The sequence below is a fragment of the Papilio polytes genome, unplaced genomic scaffold (assembly GCF_000836215.1).
Source record: "Papilio polytes unplaced genomic scaffold, Ppol_1.0 DF823991.1, whole genome shotgun sequence".
In the NCBI taxonomy this organism is placed as follows: domain Eukaryota; kingdom Metazoa; phylum Arthropoda; class Insecta; order Lepidoptera; family Papilionidae; genus Papilio; species Papilio polytes.
In genome coordinates this window covers 795,228-810,777 of record NW_013525213.1, presented here as the reverse complement: position 1 = coordinate 810,777, position 15,550 = coordinate 795,228, and the positions used below count along the sequence as shown (strand labels likewise).

At 33.3% G+C, this 15,550-nt stretch overlaps 1 protein-coding gene across 1 annotated transcript in view; it reads right to left on the bottom strand.

Moving 5' to 3' along the window:
- LOC106101338 (transcription factor Sox-21) overlaps positions 1–3,875 on the bottom strand; it is a 36,510-nt gene extending 32,635 nt beyond the window's left edge. Inside the window, exon 1 of the mRNA XM_013280520.1 lies at positions 3,638–3,875. Within this exon, the coding sequence (XP_013135974.1) occupies positions 3,638–3,642 (5 nt within the window). The 5' untranslated portion in view covers positions 3,643–3,875. The remainder of the gene's footprint in view (positions 1–3,637) is intronic.
- Positions 3,876–15,550: the final 11,675 nt, after the last annotated feature.

Below are 15,550 nucleotides of genomic sequence, written 5' to 3'. Positions count from 1 at the left end.
CCTGGTTGTCCAATTTTAATAATTTTTCCAATTTTGTTATCCAATAAAGACAAGAATTCATCATCATCATCTCCAGCTCACTATACGTCCCCACTAAGGGACTCTGATGAAACCTGCACATATCGGCGATGTAATTCAGAGATATGTGTGAAGTCAACATACCCGCACTTGGCAAGCGTGGTTGACTATCGTCTAGTCACCCCTTTCTTAGAGTAGGCTCAGGAATTCATACTTTTGTTTAAATTCGATGAATGTCACATGCGATTGTATTCTCCGAGGAACAGGAATGAATTCATAAATATTTTTATCTTTAATTTCAGATTATGGTCTACAGTTCATTAATATATTATTTAGTACCGTCCTTTCCACTTTAAAGTTGATGTACGCTGTTAACTTACATTAACTTAATAAGTAAAATTATTAACATTTTAACGCTCATTAATGTGACATACTTTCCATTTGACTATAATATTTTATCATTGTACTTAAGAACTGGATTCTTTACTTTGAAGTATTTTGAAGCAATCTCTTTAATAACTTTCATCTCTTTACAGCATTATTTTGTTTTATTTTCTACATTGATCTGACTTGGCTTTTCCCCTTCATTTAAATTAATATTTCTATGTTTTAATTTTCTATCTTTTACCTTTTTCTGGCCTTAATTCTCAAATGCTTTTAATCCTTCTGTTTGCTTACTTTCTCCTTACCAGTATTCATTTAATAAATGTTTTTTTTTATTGTAGATTTATACATTTTTAAACTATGAATAGTTGGTAATAGTACATGAGCAGTAAATACTTATGAAAAATACGGACTAATTCATGTTAAATTAACTGGATATCTAAATACTTATATGTTTCAAGCTACACTGCTTTAAATTCTGGTCTTTTAATATTTTTTGTGTCAAGGTTCTATATTCGTTGTCATCTATATCTTAATATTATACAGTTAGAGGAAAGATTTATATTTTTGAAAAAATAAAGAACTCAAAAACTACTGGACCGATTTTAAAAATTATTTCCGCATCAAAAAGCTAATTTTAGTCCCTCTCATTTTCCACCCTTTTCTTAAGAGAAAATGATGAAAGAAAAGAGGATTTGACGGCGGACGAGACGCATAGGAAGGGGAAATGTCCTCTTTATGTGCGTCTCCTTCTCTGTCAATCAAGGGTAGGCAACGAATCTGCAACTGCGGATGTTTATGGGCTCGCTTTCCATTTTGGTGGTTTTAGGTGGCCGATTGCTCGTTTGCCACCTATAATAAAAAAGGTACTTATGAGTGAGTAACATAAGGTATATCTTGATTATTTTGTTAATTTCACGCAGACGAAGTCGCGGACAACAGCTAGTATTTTAAAAGTAATGAAAGATTTTAACTACTTAGTAAACAAGACAAGACAGGTAACTAAACTGTAATTTCTCAAATGTGTAAGTATATGAACATCCGATTACAATCTGATGAATGCAAGATATATCACATCAAGAGATTCCATGTCTTTTATAGCTTAACATCTCACAAATGAGGCTTTTAAGGTCAGTAACTTAGCAAGAGCAAATCAAAATGGCCGTCGGCGCGCCACAAAGAACACCAGCTATTGTAAACGTGTAAAAATAATAAAGGTTTACGATATCTATAATAAAGATGCCACGATTGTGCCTTCATTAGCCGATCTGAACATCTAATTGGATAAGGCATGGGCCAATTTTGCATACGCTTGCACATTTCTAAAACGTATAAGGGTAACATTTAAACGATTTATTGTTAAATGAATAATAAAATTGTTTATAAGGGTAAATGTAAATAAGTGTGTTCATATTTCAATGTGAATTAAAAAAAACTTTTTTGAATTTCTGAATTTGAATCGAAAGGTTAAGAATCAAATGTCGTGAATCAGATATCAAGTCGATTAACCACTGAACTATAGGTCCAATACTTATTGCATTAACAACACAAAATCATATGTAATGTAAGTACCACTTAATGTCATTACATGGCTGGTTTGATCAGGTAAAATGCACGCATAATTATAAGAATCCTAAGTTTCAATTACTAAGTGACTCTTTACAAGTCTTGTTTACATCCAATTGCAAGAAATCTAACAAGAAATATCGTCTTATAAGTACACAATGATTATATAATAAGACGGTTAACGTAGTTGTAAGATATCCTTGAAGTTATTAGTAAAACGATATAGTAATACTATCGCCCTCGACTGTTTGCGTGAAAGTAAAAAAAAACAAAAGAAGTAGGTAGTCTGTGTGTTCTCCCACACTACCTATACTACATGTACGCAAATTTTATCCAATCCATCCATTTAAGCGTCGGTGGCTCAGTGGTACAGCACTTGACTTGTAATCTACAGATCTTGGGTTCGAATCCCGCTGTACCAATGTGATTTTCGAATTTTCATATATACATAATTTACCCGACGTTCTTACGGTGAAGGAAAACATCGTGATGCAACCTGCACATATCGGCAAAGAAATTCAAAGATACTTGTGAAGTCAACCAATCCGCAGTGGGCCAGCGTGGTGGCCAATGGCCTAGTCACCCTCTACTTAGGGTACGCTCCGTGCCTCTTAATGGGGACGTAAAGTGAGCTGGTGATGATGATGATAAATATTTATAATATGGATAAATTGCATGAAATAAACCATATAACTCTTTCTATAACCATCAATAGGTACAACGGAATAGATTTTTCTACCCGTAGGCCCCTAAAATATAACCCATATAAGAATCTGAAGACAGCTTTGTCTAATCTCGTCGGAACGAACCAATGAGCATTTATACCAGAAAGATAAATAAATCAATTAGGATTTGGTATCAACAACTGCATCCAGACAGAGTCATAACTCTAATTCCCGTCTATAAAAGAGCCAGCGAAGAAAATAAAGCGGCTCTTCTCACTTATTGGAATCCTGGAACTCATAATTCCCGTCATCACTAAACATCACACCAAACATCGAACAACAAAAGAGATAATCCAGAAGAACTAATAAGTACTTTTTGTATTCCTTTTTCTTCTTATCCGCTTCCTTTCTGTGTTTAAACGTGCTATATAATAACTGTGTATAAACGTGCACGAGATACGTAAAAAAATACACTATTACATCTAACAAAAACTCTCACGAACTCTCTGAATCACTTGAAATACGGACGTAAAAATTACAATTAATACGACCAGCGTGAGATCTACATCTTTGTGGTCATTCAAACATTAAATAGTTAATTGTTTCCAAACAAACATAGGTAATTAACGCATATTTTTTTAACATCTGTAAGGTCAAGAGGTCGCGGTTCTTCCGGCTTCGATTTACATATGGTTAAATATTGAAAAATAATTAAACGTATGATGTAGACTTAAAAACTGCATGTATGTATCTTAAATCACGATTTTTAAAAGTTATATTACTATAACTTAGGTATTAAAACAAATAGAAAGCGTCCATATTCCGACTACGCATTATTTCTATTTGTTTTAGGTTATAGCTTAAAAATGCATTTTGAATAACAAAACTTGTTATGTCATAATATTATTTCAACCTACTAATTAGAATTTTATCTCCATAATAAAATTTTAATATTGCTTTACAACTGATGAAATAATATCTACTAAGAAAGTTGAAAAAGTTACCTCATAAAGTGACCGCTGGCACGTTGGTGTAGTTCCAGATCCACGTTGGCGGCTCGTAACTGTCGTGTCAGAGCCTCGCCGTCGCCGTCAGCAGACACACCACAACAAACACTGTTCAATGCAAAACAAACTACGACCGATTCATAGTAATCAAACGGGTTAACTATTAATTCGCTAGATTCGCTATCGATGCGATCGCGTATCGCGAACACGTTCGTCGTCGTGCGTCGTGCGTCCGTCGCCGGCTCGCTACAATGGCGACAATCGACAATCGTAAGCGACTGCGGTGACGACGACGCCGACAAATCGAGTGATAAACTCACGCGGCCCGGCCAATCGCAGCGCGCCAGTCCTCCCACGAAAATCCGTCCTGCGCCTCCATTGGCCAAGCAACTGCCATTGCCTTACGGATGTTATTATGCAGAAGGAGACCGACTGTTTGAAAATTCGAAATAAGAATTCGAAGCGCTCGCCGGCCGCCTCACAATGCAAATTGGTTGCGCGCGCTGCGGTCTCTTTCTATCGCCGCATCGTGCCGCTTCTTGTTTTATTTATGACTCGCTCGCGCCGCCGCTGCGCCGGAATAAGAATCATTTTGTTTGGCAGGTTTTGATCGTTATTCTCTGTAATAACAGATTGTCTTGCTTCCGCTAGTACACACTCGCTTCACACATTCTGAATCATATTCATATTCTTACAAATATATTTTATACGTTATGCCATGTGAGCAATACAAAGTCATCTTTTATTGATCCCACATAAGCTTGATACAGCTTTTAAAATTTGTAGAAACGACTAATAGACCAAAATTATAACTAGAATTCCGAGGTTAGACCTAATAAGTAGTATTGTATTACCATTGAAAAGGGGGCAAAGGTAAGAATACTGATTGGAATTTACTGCAAATTACAAAGACAGAGAAAGTTTATTATTAGATTAAGATCAATAACAAAAACATAAATGGATGGGTCTTTCTACAACCTTTATTCTTACCAATAATCCATTTTACCTACGTTTTAGCATTACTATAAAGAAATGAGACTTTGATCCGCGATTTAAGGAAAAATAATGTAAAATACTTTTGAGAACTAACAGGCAATCAAATACTTAGACAGTTAGCAAAACAAAGTGCATAAACTTTAAAATACAACAAACTTCCTGATATCTTAATATTAATCTCAAACTTGTATTATTTTAAGAATAACAATAACAGCAATCTACTGCTCCCTAAGGTCATATTTTCACACACAAACTGATTTTTATTACAAATACAACAATAACGTATCGATTACTAAAGAGACCGTTAAAAAATCTAAGGTCAAGAGCCCGATACATAGAATATATCAAGAAATTTTCACATGAATGGATCGCACAACGGAAACTAGATTAAAGAATAACATTCTCAAGTATTGAGGCAAAGCTCAAGAAGCAATAACTGAATACGCTCGATTTCTAACAGAAATTGAAGACACAATCGAATCTATACGAAAAATTATCATACGTCCATCATCCAAATATGATCCAATAATATCAACAATGGGAGCAACATGCAAATTCGTTAACGATACGTAACGAAGACGTTACGAATTTCATATCAATCGTGTCATTCCGTTTCATATTCAAATATCCCACAATTGGCATATTGGCTACCGAAAAAAATTGACAATCGCTTAAAAAATTCATGAATTAAACACATGTTCAATAATTGAATTGTTATAAGTATGAATAAGTTGGCGACACGAGGGCAGTAGGTCGCGCCCCAGGGCGGGAGGTGTCGCGACAAAACGTTGCAACGTGCGCTCCGCATTGTGTCGTACGCAAATTAACTGCGAACGCATTCAATTTTTATTGCCCATAACAAAAAAATATATTCCGATAATATATTCAATTCATCGATTCGGGACGCACAGTACATGCGTTGTTATGAAAGAAATTTTAAATGTCTCTAAATGATTTTTGCATATGACGTCGAACAAGCCAATATATGAATGGAACATACTCATGTAGATTTAAACATGTGCGGAATGCAGGTAGCTTTCAGATTATATCGCCTCGACTCGCTGTCATTTAAATTTTTATATTGTTGTTGTTCGTACAATAAAACCCGGCAGACCGTTACAAATTTGTTTTTTTGATATTGCATATTTAATATTTCATTACATTGGAGAGCTATAATTTTGAGTATACGTTGACTATTATTGTAGTCGTGTTAGATGCATAATATTGCTTACTTGCTTATATACCACTTACATACTATGTTTATTTACCTAAAAAGACCTTTTTTGTGTAAGTAATTAATAAGCTGAAAAATTATAAGACCGGTTAAAAAAATCTTTTGACATTACAAAGCTAAATTATCACAAAATAACAAAAACAGTTTTATTTTTAATTTTGCAAGAACGAATCGTGATAAAAAGTCAGTAGTAGATAGAGCTACACGTTTCAATTATTAAAGCAATTAGTATCATTTAAAAATGTAGATATATGTTGATCCATTCAATCAGATGAAAGTGATCAAACGCCAGTTTACCTAGTAATTATAAGCATTGGTATGATTGTGGTTATTGCTAGTCTAATAATGGCCATGCGTTATCGAATCGAAATTCAATTTTATAATGCGTATTTTATAGCATGTAATCATTCAGTTGTGAAATCGGTCGACAGTATGGTAAGCAATATTACCATAAGGTCGGTGAATAATCAAAACTATTCATTCATTCTCTGTAATACGATTGACGTTCGAAACGGATTCAATTTAACAAAAATTTGTCTCGCATTGTACACCATTTTGTTCGGTGTGCAAATCCGTTGCCGATAGATATTTTCATGCAAATATTTTTTTTATGCTTTTTTTGTTAAGTTAATGCAGAATCGATATTTTTTACTGCGCCATTGTTGTATGAATGGGCGTGAACGAATCGAGCGAAATCGATCGCTCGATCGAATCGCCACTGAAATGTAAATTCTGATTCGTCTCTTATTTAATAATCATTTGATTTGTAAAGAATGTAAAAGTACTCGATGTAATTTTATTACATGATTGCGTGTTATTTATTATTTCGTTCTTTCATCAATTTATTTATCGATGTGATTTATATCATGCCAGTTAAATCAATTGTAACAGAACTTAATTATTTTACACAAACCTTATTCGAAATACTAAAGTTATTAACTTTATACCTAGACTAAATTAAAAGATATTCCGACATCAGCTCAAAAAAAGTCAGTTACGGTTATATAAAAAATATTATTGGAATACAGTTGGTTTGTTTGACAGACAAATTAGGTTGTATGAAAATGTAAGAGTATTGGGTGGATGACGCAAATCCATCACATATGATTATTTACAATTCTCACAATGTCCCAGTGACGGCCACTTGTGGGCTATCGATTATCGATACGGTCGTGACATCGAGTGGTGTGCGAGTGACAAGATCGTAGTAAGGGATTTGTTGACAGATGTTTTTGATGGCAAAGAGACAATCCCAGCTTGCAAGCAATACTAATAACTAGCTTACATACCAAGTATTAGCTATTCGCACGGGAATGCAAACGGCTTCATATGCATCAAATTGTGAACATTTTATTTTGTTGCTTACATTTGTCAAATTATCAATATCAAATGTGAAAAAGACATGACATGACAAACCTTGGCAATCTTGATTCCTTGATGTTGGCAGCAACTTATGGTCTCTTTCCCACATCAAGGTTTTTATCCAAAATATTTACCCCCAAAGTTTAATGGCGTGGAAATATATAGCCTAAAGCGTGACGTTAGTGTAGGGCTTATTATTAAAAAAAATATTGAAAAATATGCTGTAATTGCTGACATCTTAGGAAACAAAGAAGTGTGTGTTTACGCTTTATTATAATAGTATAAATGTATTCCTACCTTATCCTTAAATGTCGACCATCTTAGTGTTCCTGTTGCTCGTTTACTTCTCGTATAAAAAGTATGTTTGACTCTTATAAAAGTTTAGTAATTACCTAATTTGTTACTTAAGTACGGCGGCTTAAAGTTTGTTTTATAAGTTTAATTGGCATTAAAGAATGTTGCTTAACTCTTACATCATCAATGATTTAAGAGAACTTAAGCTTAGCCGGCTTAAGACTTGGAAATTAACTCTTGTCCAAATGATTTCGTGAAGCTTGTTTGTTTAGATATACATTAAAGTATAACTTACTAGCTATTGCTCGCGATTTCGTCCCAGTAAAAATAAAAAAGTAAAAAAAGACATAGCCTCATTGATAAATTACCTTTGTAACGGCGAAAGATTTTTTAAAATCGGCCCAGTAGTTTTTGAGTTATTTCAATACGAATAAAAATACAGATATTTTCTCTTTATAACATTATTGATTAGTATTGATTAGTAACTATTAGTAATTAGTATATATTAAAAACCGATATTTATGATTTACTTGCAATAAAAGATTCCGTTACACTATAAACGTTTTAAAATCCTGTAGCTTTCGGTACACAAGTCCTAAAATACCAAAATATCGATAAAAGATAACACTATGTGATAAAACTCTCACTAACTCAATTACGACATCTAGTGGCCGTTACACTCGGGGACTTTTCGCTCGTCGAATTTTATTCATGGCGTCCCGCGTATTGTACGAAGCCCTCCAAATTAAGTGCCTTTGGATGTCAGTAGAGCGTAAGATCCGTCGCCTAATCTCGGTTGATCATTTCACGTGTCCGATTGTGGGGTTTCGGGTGGTGCGGATGCGAAAGTTTTACTCTGGTGCATCTCATAAGCGTATAGCGGAATACCGAAATGTAAAAGCGATTATTGAAATACAGTTTCCAATCCCATTGTTGTTATTACAGTAATTAGTCAATACATTAAACAAACATTGGAGAAAATTTTAGTTAATTTACTTATGTAGATAGGTACAGTTACGACAAATTAAAAACTTGACAATCTGAACTTTATTACAATGATTATAACCAGATTTTTGTTTACATTTTTTGAATTTGAGACACTCGAAGATGTTAAAAAATGTTAGTATTCATATACGCTTACAGCTAATGATTTGCACCATATAAGCGCAGAATGAAGAAGCTCATAATGAATTAAATCTTATTGCATTTAAAATTCATGAGTTCACCGATTGGACTTTAAATGTATATGTCATAAGAATGAAAATCGCGCGCTCATACAGTATTTATTTAGGTGCAATGATATCCTCATGGTAAATTAGCTCGTGGGTTATTTGCCGTGTTAAATCCACCATAATTAAGTGGTCTATGAGAAACCTGAAAAATAAGAGCTGTTTGCGATTTGCACAGACAACCTTTATTCGCTGGTTAATTTTTATTGCGTCAAAAGAACTATAAAAAGAGGTTTTGTGTTTATTCAGTTATATACTCTGTGATTCCTGTTTGCATTAAACTTTTCATGTGGTTACAGATCACTGTTAATTGTTAAAGATATCAACGTTTACGAATTAAACTGGCACATTTGTTTTATGAATAAAAGCTATACAGTTTTGAAGCAAAACTGTTAATAACTTCTTTTCTTATTGACAACTTGAACCCCGACGTCGCTCGGTTCCAATGCTTTTACGAAAATTTGTTTTTTACATCACATTAGAAACCTCCAATATGTTCAGTACCTTTTTCTTTATTATATCGTACATGTATAGGTACATATAAACCTTCATTTTGAATCACTCTGTCTATTAAAATCCATTAAAAGCCGTTGCGTGTGTTTAAAGAAAGCATATTTAGGGGCAAACATACTTTTTATGTCATCTAGTAAAAAGTTTATTCGTTTTTATTTAAATTTCCTGTTATTTTCAGTCCGAGATATTCACATTAACCTGACGAGGTGGTTTGTGATATAAGTGTTGGAACGATTCCTGGTACCTACGTACAAATAACTATGAAAGCCTTTCTTTAATATATTCCACTGTTGTAGATTATTAAGGCCCTTTTATAGATCCATAGTTCGTTACTCCAGGAATCTCATACAGAATTTCAATCGAATTACAAATTCAACGTCCAGTTTTTTCTACTTTAAACATTTGTATAGATACTTTAGTTGAAAATAGAATCTCTTTTATAAAATTTAAACGTCCATCTGTCCATCTTTATTCAATGTCCATAATGTTAATCCCATCAAGAAAATTCTCAAGCTGCCAAATGAATACTCCGCAATCTGGTCTTGTAATCTTCATTTGTAAAATTGAACACAAGCATTACGATTCATGCGAAATTTCCTACGACAATATACTTAAAGGTGACAATAAATCGACGGCCACTTAATCCATAAACCTCTTCATTAAACATAATGAGAGCTATCAACGGAAAGAATCACTTTCTTCCGTTTAACCGCGTTTGGCAATAATCCTTGTAACGAATGACATTCTAAAATGAACCTTTAGACTATGTATTAAGGTTTAAAATCGACTATATTTCGTTTGGTCACACCGGACATACGGAACAAATAACTGGTATCAATACAAATAACTGATATACAGTGCGTATACAATCACAAGCTTAAGTGCGGTTTGTGCCTTTGAAAAAACATCACTACTTCAATAACAATTGTAAATCTACATTTGTTATATCATGTACTTGACATAAAAGTATTACCTCGTAAGATAGAAAAAAATACTTAAAAGGTATTCTTCTCAATAAAGATTACCAGTTTCCCTACAGCACTATTTCTCACAACCTTCGTTGCAAGAGTAATTTAGACACGGTTTTGCGGTTTTCGCAGAACTTTTTGCCTCGCACAGCCGCGTTGTGAAATGGTCTGTCCTCGGCGGTATTTCCAAACCGCTACGACTTAAGGTCCTTCAAGAAGCGAGCTTATCACCTCCTCAAAGGCCGTCAACGCATCTGCGGTTCCTCTGGTATTGCGGGTGTCCATGGGCGTCGATGAACATCTCGGTGTTCCCGCTGCTCGTTTGCTCTTATAAAAAAAGACACATCATACATTTTTTTAAATTACTTGATTCGCATTACAATTTGAGATATAAATGTACCTACACTACTTCTGTCATGAAATTACATAATTTAGGGCCGATCCCACAACTGGCAAATAGCTCAGACAGCTTAAAAATGACATCACTGTCAGTTAAGGTAACAATATCCGATCACATATTTTACACGTTGCATTGTTGTCAGACGATTTACAATTTGGTGGGACAGGCCCTTAATTTCTTATCCGTTCTTTTACTGACATAATACTATCTTTATTAACAGGAACCCACGCTGTATGTAACAACGCATTTCATGGAATTCATTTTTCTCTGAATTTAAATTACTCATACTAATATTATAAATGCGAATGTTTAGGTGGATGATTGTTTGTCAGAGTTTATAGCCTAAACAGCTGAACGGATTTTAAAACAATTTGGTAAAGGTGTAGAGGATAGTTTGGAAAAACACAGGCTACATACTTTGTTTTTTCATTTAAGTTCACGCGGTCAGAGTCGCGGGTGTAAGCTAGTGACAAATATTTCTAACGAGTAATGAATGAAAAATTTTAAATCTAGACGTTTAGGTAAATAAAGTATAAGCAAACATTATTAAATTAGTACTGATTTGAAAACAACAAATTTGGGCAAACTCGTGTGTTAATTAGACGAATCATTCATCAGTAACAAATGGAATTTCATATCTGAATGTTAACAATGAAAAATGTAACTTAACATCAAAGAAATATGACATCTTTTTGTGTATCAATCGTGTCGATCGCTGCCGGCACTTTATTAAACAGTGCACTAACAACGAGCGTAAATAAAGAGCAGATTACCAGGTATACCACAATACGCAATAGCTACTGAAACGTGCATGCATACCACCAATCACACAAAAATAAACTCTAACACCAAACCATAAAATTCTAATTACATGTATGAAATAATTCTGAATGAAAATTGGACTGTTCTCAAGGTTCAATGTTGCTTGTAATTAAAAATATTTCGGTAGCATTTTAACAAGCAAAGTAACGAGAAGGTTCATTGTGATATCTATTAGTGTTGTGCTGCGAACGGAAGTGGAGGAGTAAGATATCCCATTGAACGGTTCTTGACATAAAGGTGCTAAATCCACGCGTGTGCGCGGTAACCATTCATATTTAGAATTCCAGGATATTGTAGACCTCTAAAAGCATGACCATATATCAATGTTGGTACTCCAGTTTGTCATTACCAACGTGATGATATTTTATAAATGCTTTTTAAATTTTCTAAATACGGTCAACATGGATTTATACTTACAATCCGTCATACTTCGTATGGTGTCAAATGTACTCATATTTTCTGGCATATCCATACCCTTCCCGTTGTAAAACCGCATATGTTACTCAGTTATAATAGCTGATACGAATGAATACTTAAATCTTGAACAATGAATCGAATTTTATTTCTTGAAAATATTAGTAAAGAACAGATAATCATAACTCTAAAATAAACAATACCGTTTAAGTACATATGCACTTAGTAGACGAGGGTTTAACTTAGAAACTCATATTTCATGAGTCATAATTTTCATTAGGCATTTATTTAAAATAGGTCCAATTTTCATCTACTATATTTTGTGATATTACTGTCCCCCGTGACTTCGTCTGAATAACTTAATTATTAAGCCTGTGTTTGCTTTCATAGTTTTTTTTTACATCTATACCAAATCATTTAACTAGTATTGTATTTATAATGTTAGTAAGATTCGGGTTTCTTAACACGAATGGATTATTTTAGCTCCCGATATTTCGGCACAGTTGCATGTACCATGTTCACGGGCTGACTGCAGTGATGCGGAAGTGTGAAAAAAAAATGTTACACGTAGCCATATCGGTCTACTTTTCTTCTGATACGGCGACCACTACTATTACTGTCCTTGTTCTCTCTCTGTATTCACTAAACACTAAGTCCACACTAGACTTTTTCTGTCGACAAACTACACTCTTGGTGTCCACATTATAATTGTAAAAACCACGACAGTTTAAAGTTAGAATTGTATTATATGTGGAGATACGTAGTAAGAAATATCCATCGAAATATATTTATAATATAAGTAACATAAGATTTGAGTGTATTTTTATGAATTAAATTGTGAAGTATCTCTGGAACAAACGCATATTTTTGGAAGTTTTGTCAACCCTGTACAGTAAAATAACATTGTTGTATCATTATTGAATACGCAAATTTCGGCAGTTGGCTGATCTGCCTCAGCCAGCCGGCCACTACCAGTTCACACGGAACTTACCGCGCCCCGTGACCTGTCACACTGATTGTGCCTTGTGTACCTATTGTCTGACATTCCTTACTATCTAGGGTTGTCAACTCTCAGAGAATTTTTATGTCGGAAATTCAGAAAAAAATTACGATAAATTTGTCTCAAGTCTTAACAGTTTAAAAAACTAAAAAAAAACGTCAAATATGGTTAATCTAGGATTTAGTAATTTTCTGGTGTGGATCTGGCGTTTAATTTTACTTTTTAATTAAAACAAATAAGCAAACTTATTTAAATAATGTCTAAAAATATTTAGATTTTGTAAAATTGGCAGCCCTGAATTTAAAGACAGGAAGTACAGGGGTGTGAGCAAGTATGACCTCAAGTTACCCATTGCACCCTTAGCGCAATCTTCACTTTTTTTGACGACCATTGTCAAACTATCTGCAGAATTACTACGATGTTTGAATGCGATCGATTGTGGAGTAAAAAAAACTCAATAAATATCATTCAATTGTATTTAAAAAGGGTTTTAAATTTAATATTAGTTCGATTGGGGTTGGTTTATTGTTGGCGTTTGTAGATGCGAATCTCAAACGATTTTCTGCTTTATTTTTTTGCAATTGTCTTGATACGGCCGCTGACAGATTGTATTTTTGTGTACAAAGCTTTAGAATTGTCAATTTCACCGTGAATTTTGCAGGAGAATAATAAAATTAGTGCAGATTTATGAAGGACCGGAAATGTGCGTGCTTGGTTCTTATTTTGAAGATTTAAACAAAGGGAAAGACTACTAAAATACAGAAACAGATCGATTTTTTTAAATTCAATACAATAAATACTTTAACTTTAGTTTTTTTCTAATGACGATTTAATAATATTTACCCATTCAATTTGAATATTTCCAACTAATAAAAGTAGTTCGTCATAGTTGTACATTTTTAGAAAAGAAAACCGATAAAATCTTTCACTTCTTTCGTAACTAGTCTCTTCAAAAAGGGTTTAAACAGAGATTAAAGCCGCAAACGTATGTAAACACTTCCTATTTACGACCGGTAAAATTAATCCTGCTATACAAAATATACAATTAAATATACTTTAAGTACCCGTTCCAGTTTTTTCACCATCATTTAGTTTGTGATCTTCATTTGTTTATCATCATTACCTAAGGATTACAATGAATAAGACGAACGTGTATTTCGAGTTTTTTTCGTATAAGGGTTACAACTGAATGGGCAAATATTGCGACCGCATCATACTTTACTAAAACATTTTTTCTTCTAATTGAGATATGTTTCTAATTGAAAGCATGGAAAGAGGAAGTGGAAAGCAATGCTTCTGCAAATGAGGATGTCTATGGGCAGCGATCGCTTCGCTATTTCGACGAATTCGAACATTTGCGGTTGTTCGACGGCTCCTATGTAAACTTATCTAACTGTAAAATCAAATTAAATAATCAAAACTTGTGTTCTATTCATCACACAGTGTTTTATTTTTTTATCTAACAAATAAAAAAAGAACAGTAGACTTTTTATTGGCATTAACAGCTCTAAGTACTAACAATATGTTAGGTAAATCTATTAATTAGTCTTCAGAAGCATTGATTAATAAATAATTTAGTTGACAGTCGTGTTTCATAGAGGTCACACTCAAGATTCGTGAATCCTAGTCTTTGTAACCATGAAGGTTAATATAATTACGAAATTGTCAATTATTAAAGGCCAAAGTAATTCAAACTTAATCACCATTTTAAAATGTTTAAATTTAAAATTTTTACTTCAGTATTAAAACAATAAATAAACCCACTTAAAGTTTATTAACATTTTTGCTGCATAATTTAAAATTAATTTTACCCAACGGTATTAGTTATATCCTTTTTAATAAGATGCTATCAAAATAATACCCCTATTAATAATTATATGCTAAAACCTTATTACATCGGTTATTTATGACCATTAGCGTATATTTTAAACATCGAATCGTCATATGTCCGACATTCTTAACACTTTCACTAATCTTCATGTTTATTATGTATTTAGTTTATAATTTATTATAATCCTTTGATTGTGATAACTTTATTAATATTACTATGATGTAATAAACAGAATTATTAAAAGGTCACTAAATTATTCGACATACATTTTTAGTTTAAAACCATAATGAAAATGTGCGTGTGTGTGTTGTGATAAAAATAACTCGAGTATCTGAATGTTTAGCCTGTAAAATTTTGAATTTGCAGTTACATCACTTTACGTAGGAACCGTTGAAATAGCTTCGTAGTCTGACGTCTCTTTCATTATTAAGTGAATAGAACAAGTATACCTATTATTAATTTTTAATGTCCTGGTATTCCATCTTGATTATTATCTTGTAATAAGTTAGTTTGACTTATCAACTTAGGTACAAGTTACGTTTTATTTCACATTAGCTGAAAATAAAGCTGTTGCTCGGGACTTCGCTCCCGTGAAATAAAAAAAAAATATAGCCAATAGTACTCGCTGATAACGTAGTTTTTTAATGGTGAAAGAATATTCGAAATCGGGACGGTAGTTTTTTAGATATTTTAATACATACAAAAGTAATCGTTTCTATTTATTAGTAAAGATGTTAATGCAGACGCATAGTAAAATTCGTATATGATTGACCAATCACGTGCTACCAAGTTTCTCCGACATAATTCGTTATTAAAATATAGCATATATTATGAATAAATTAATTAT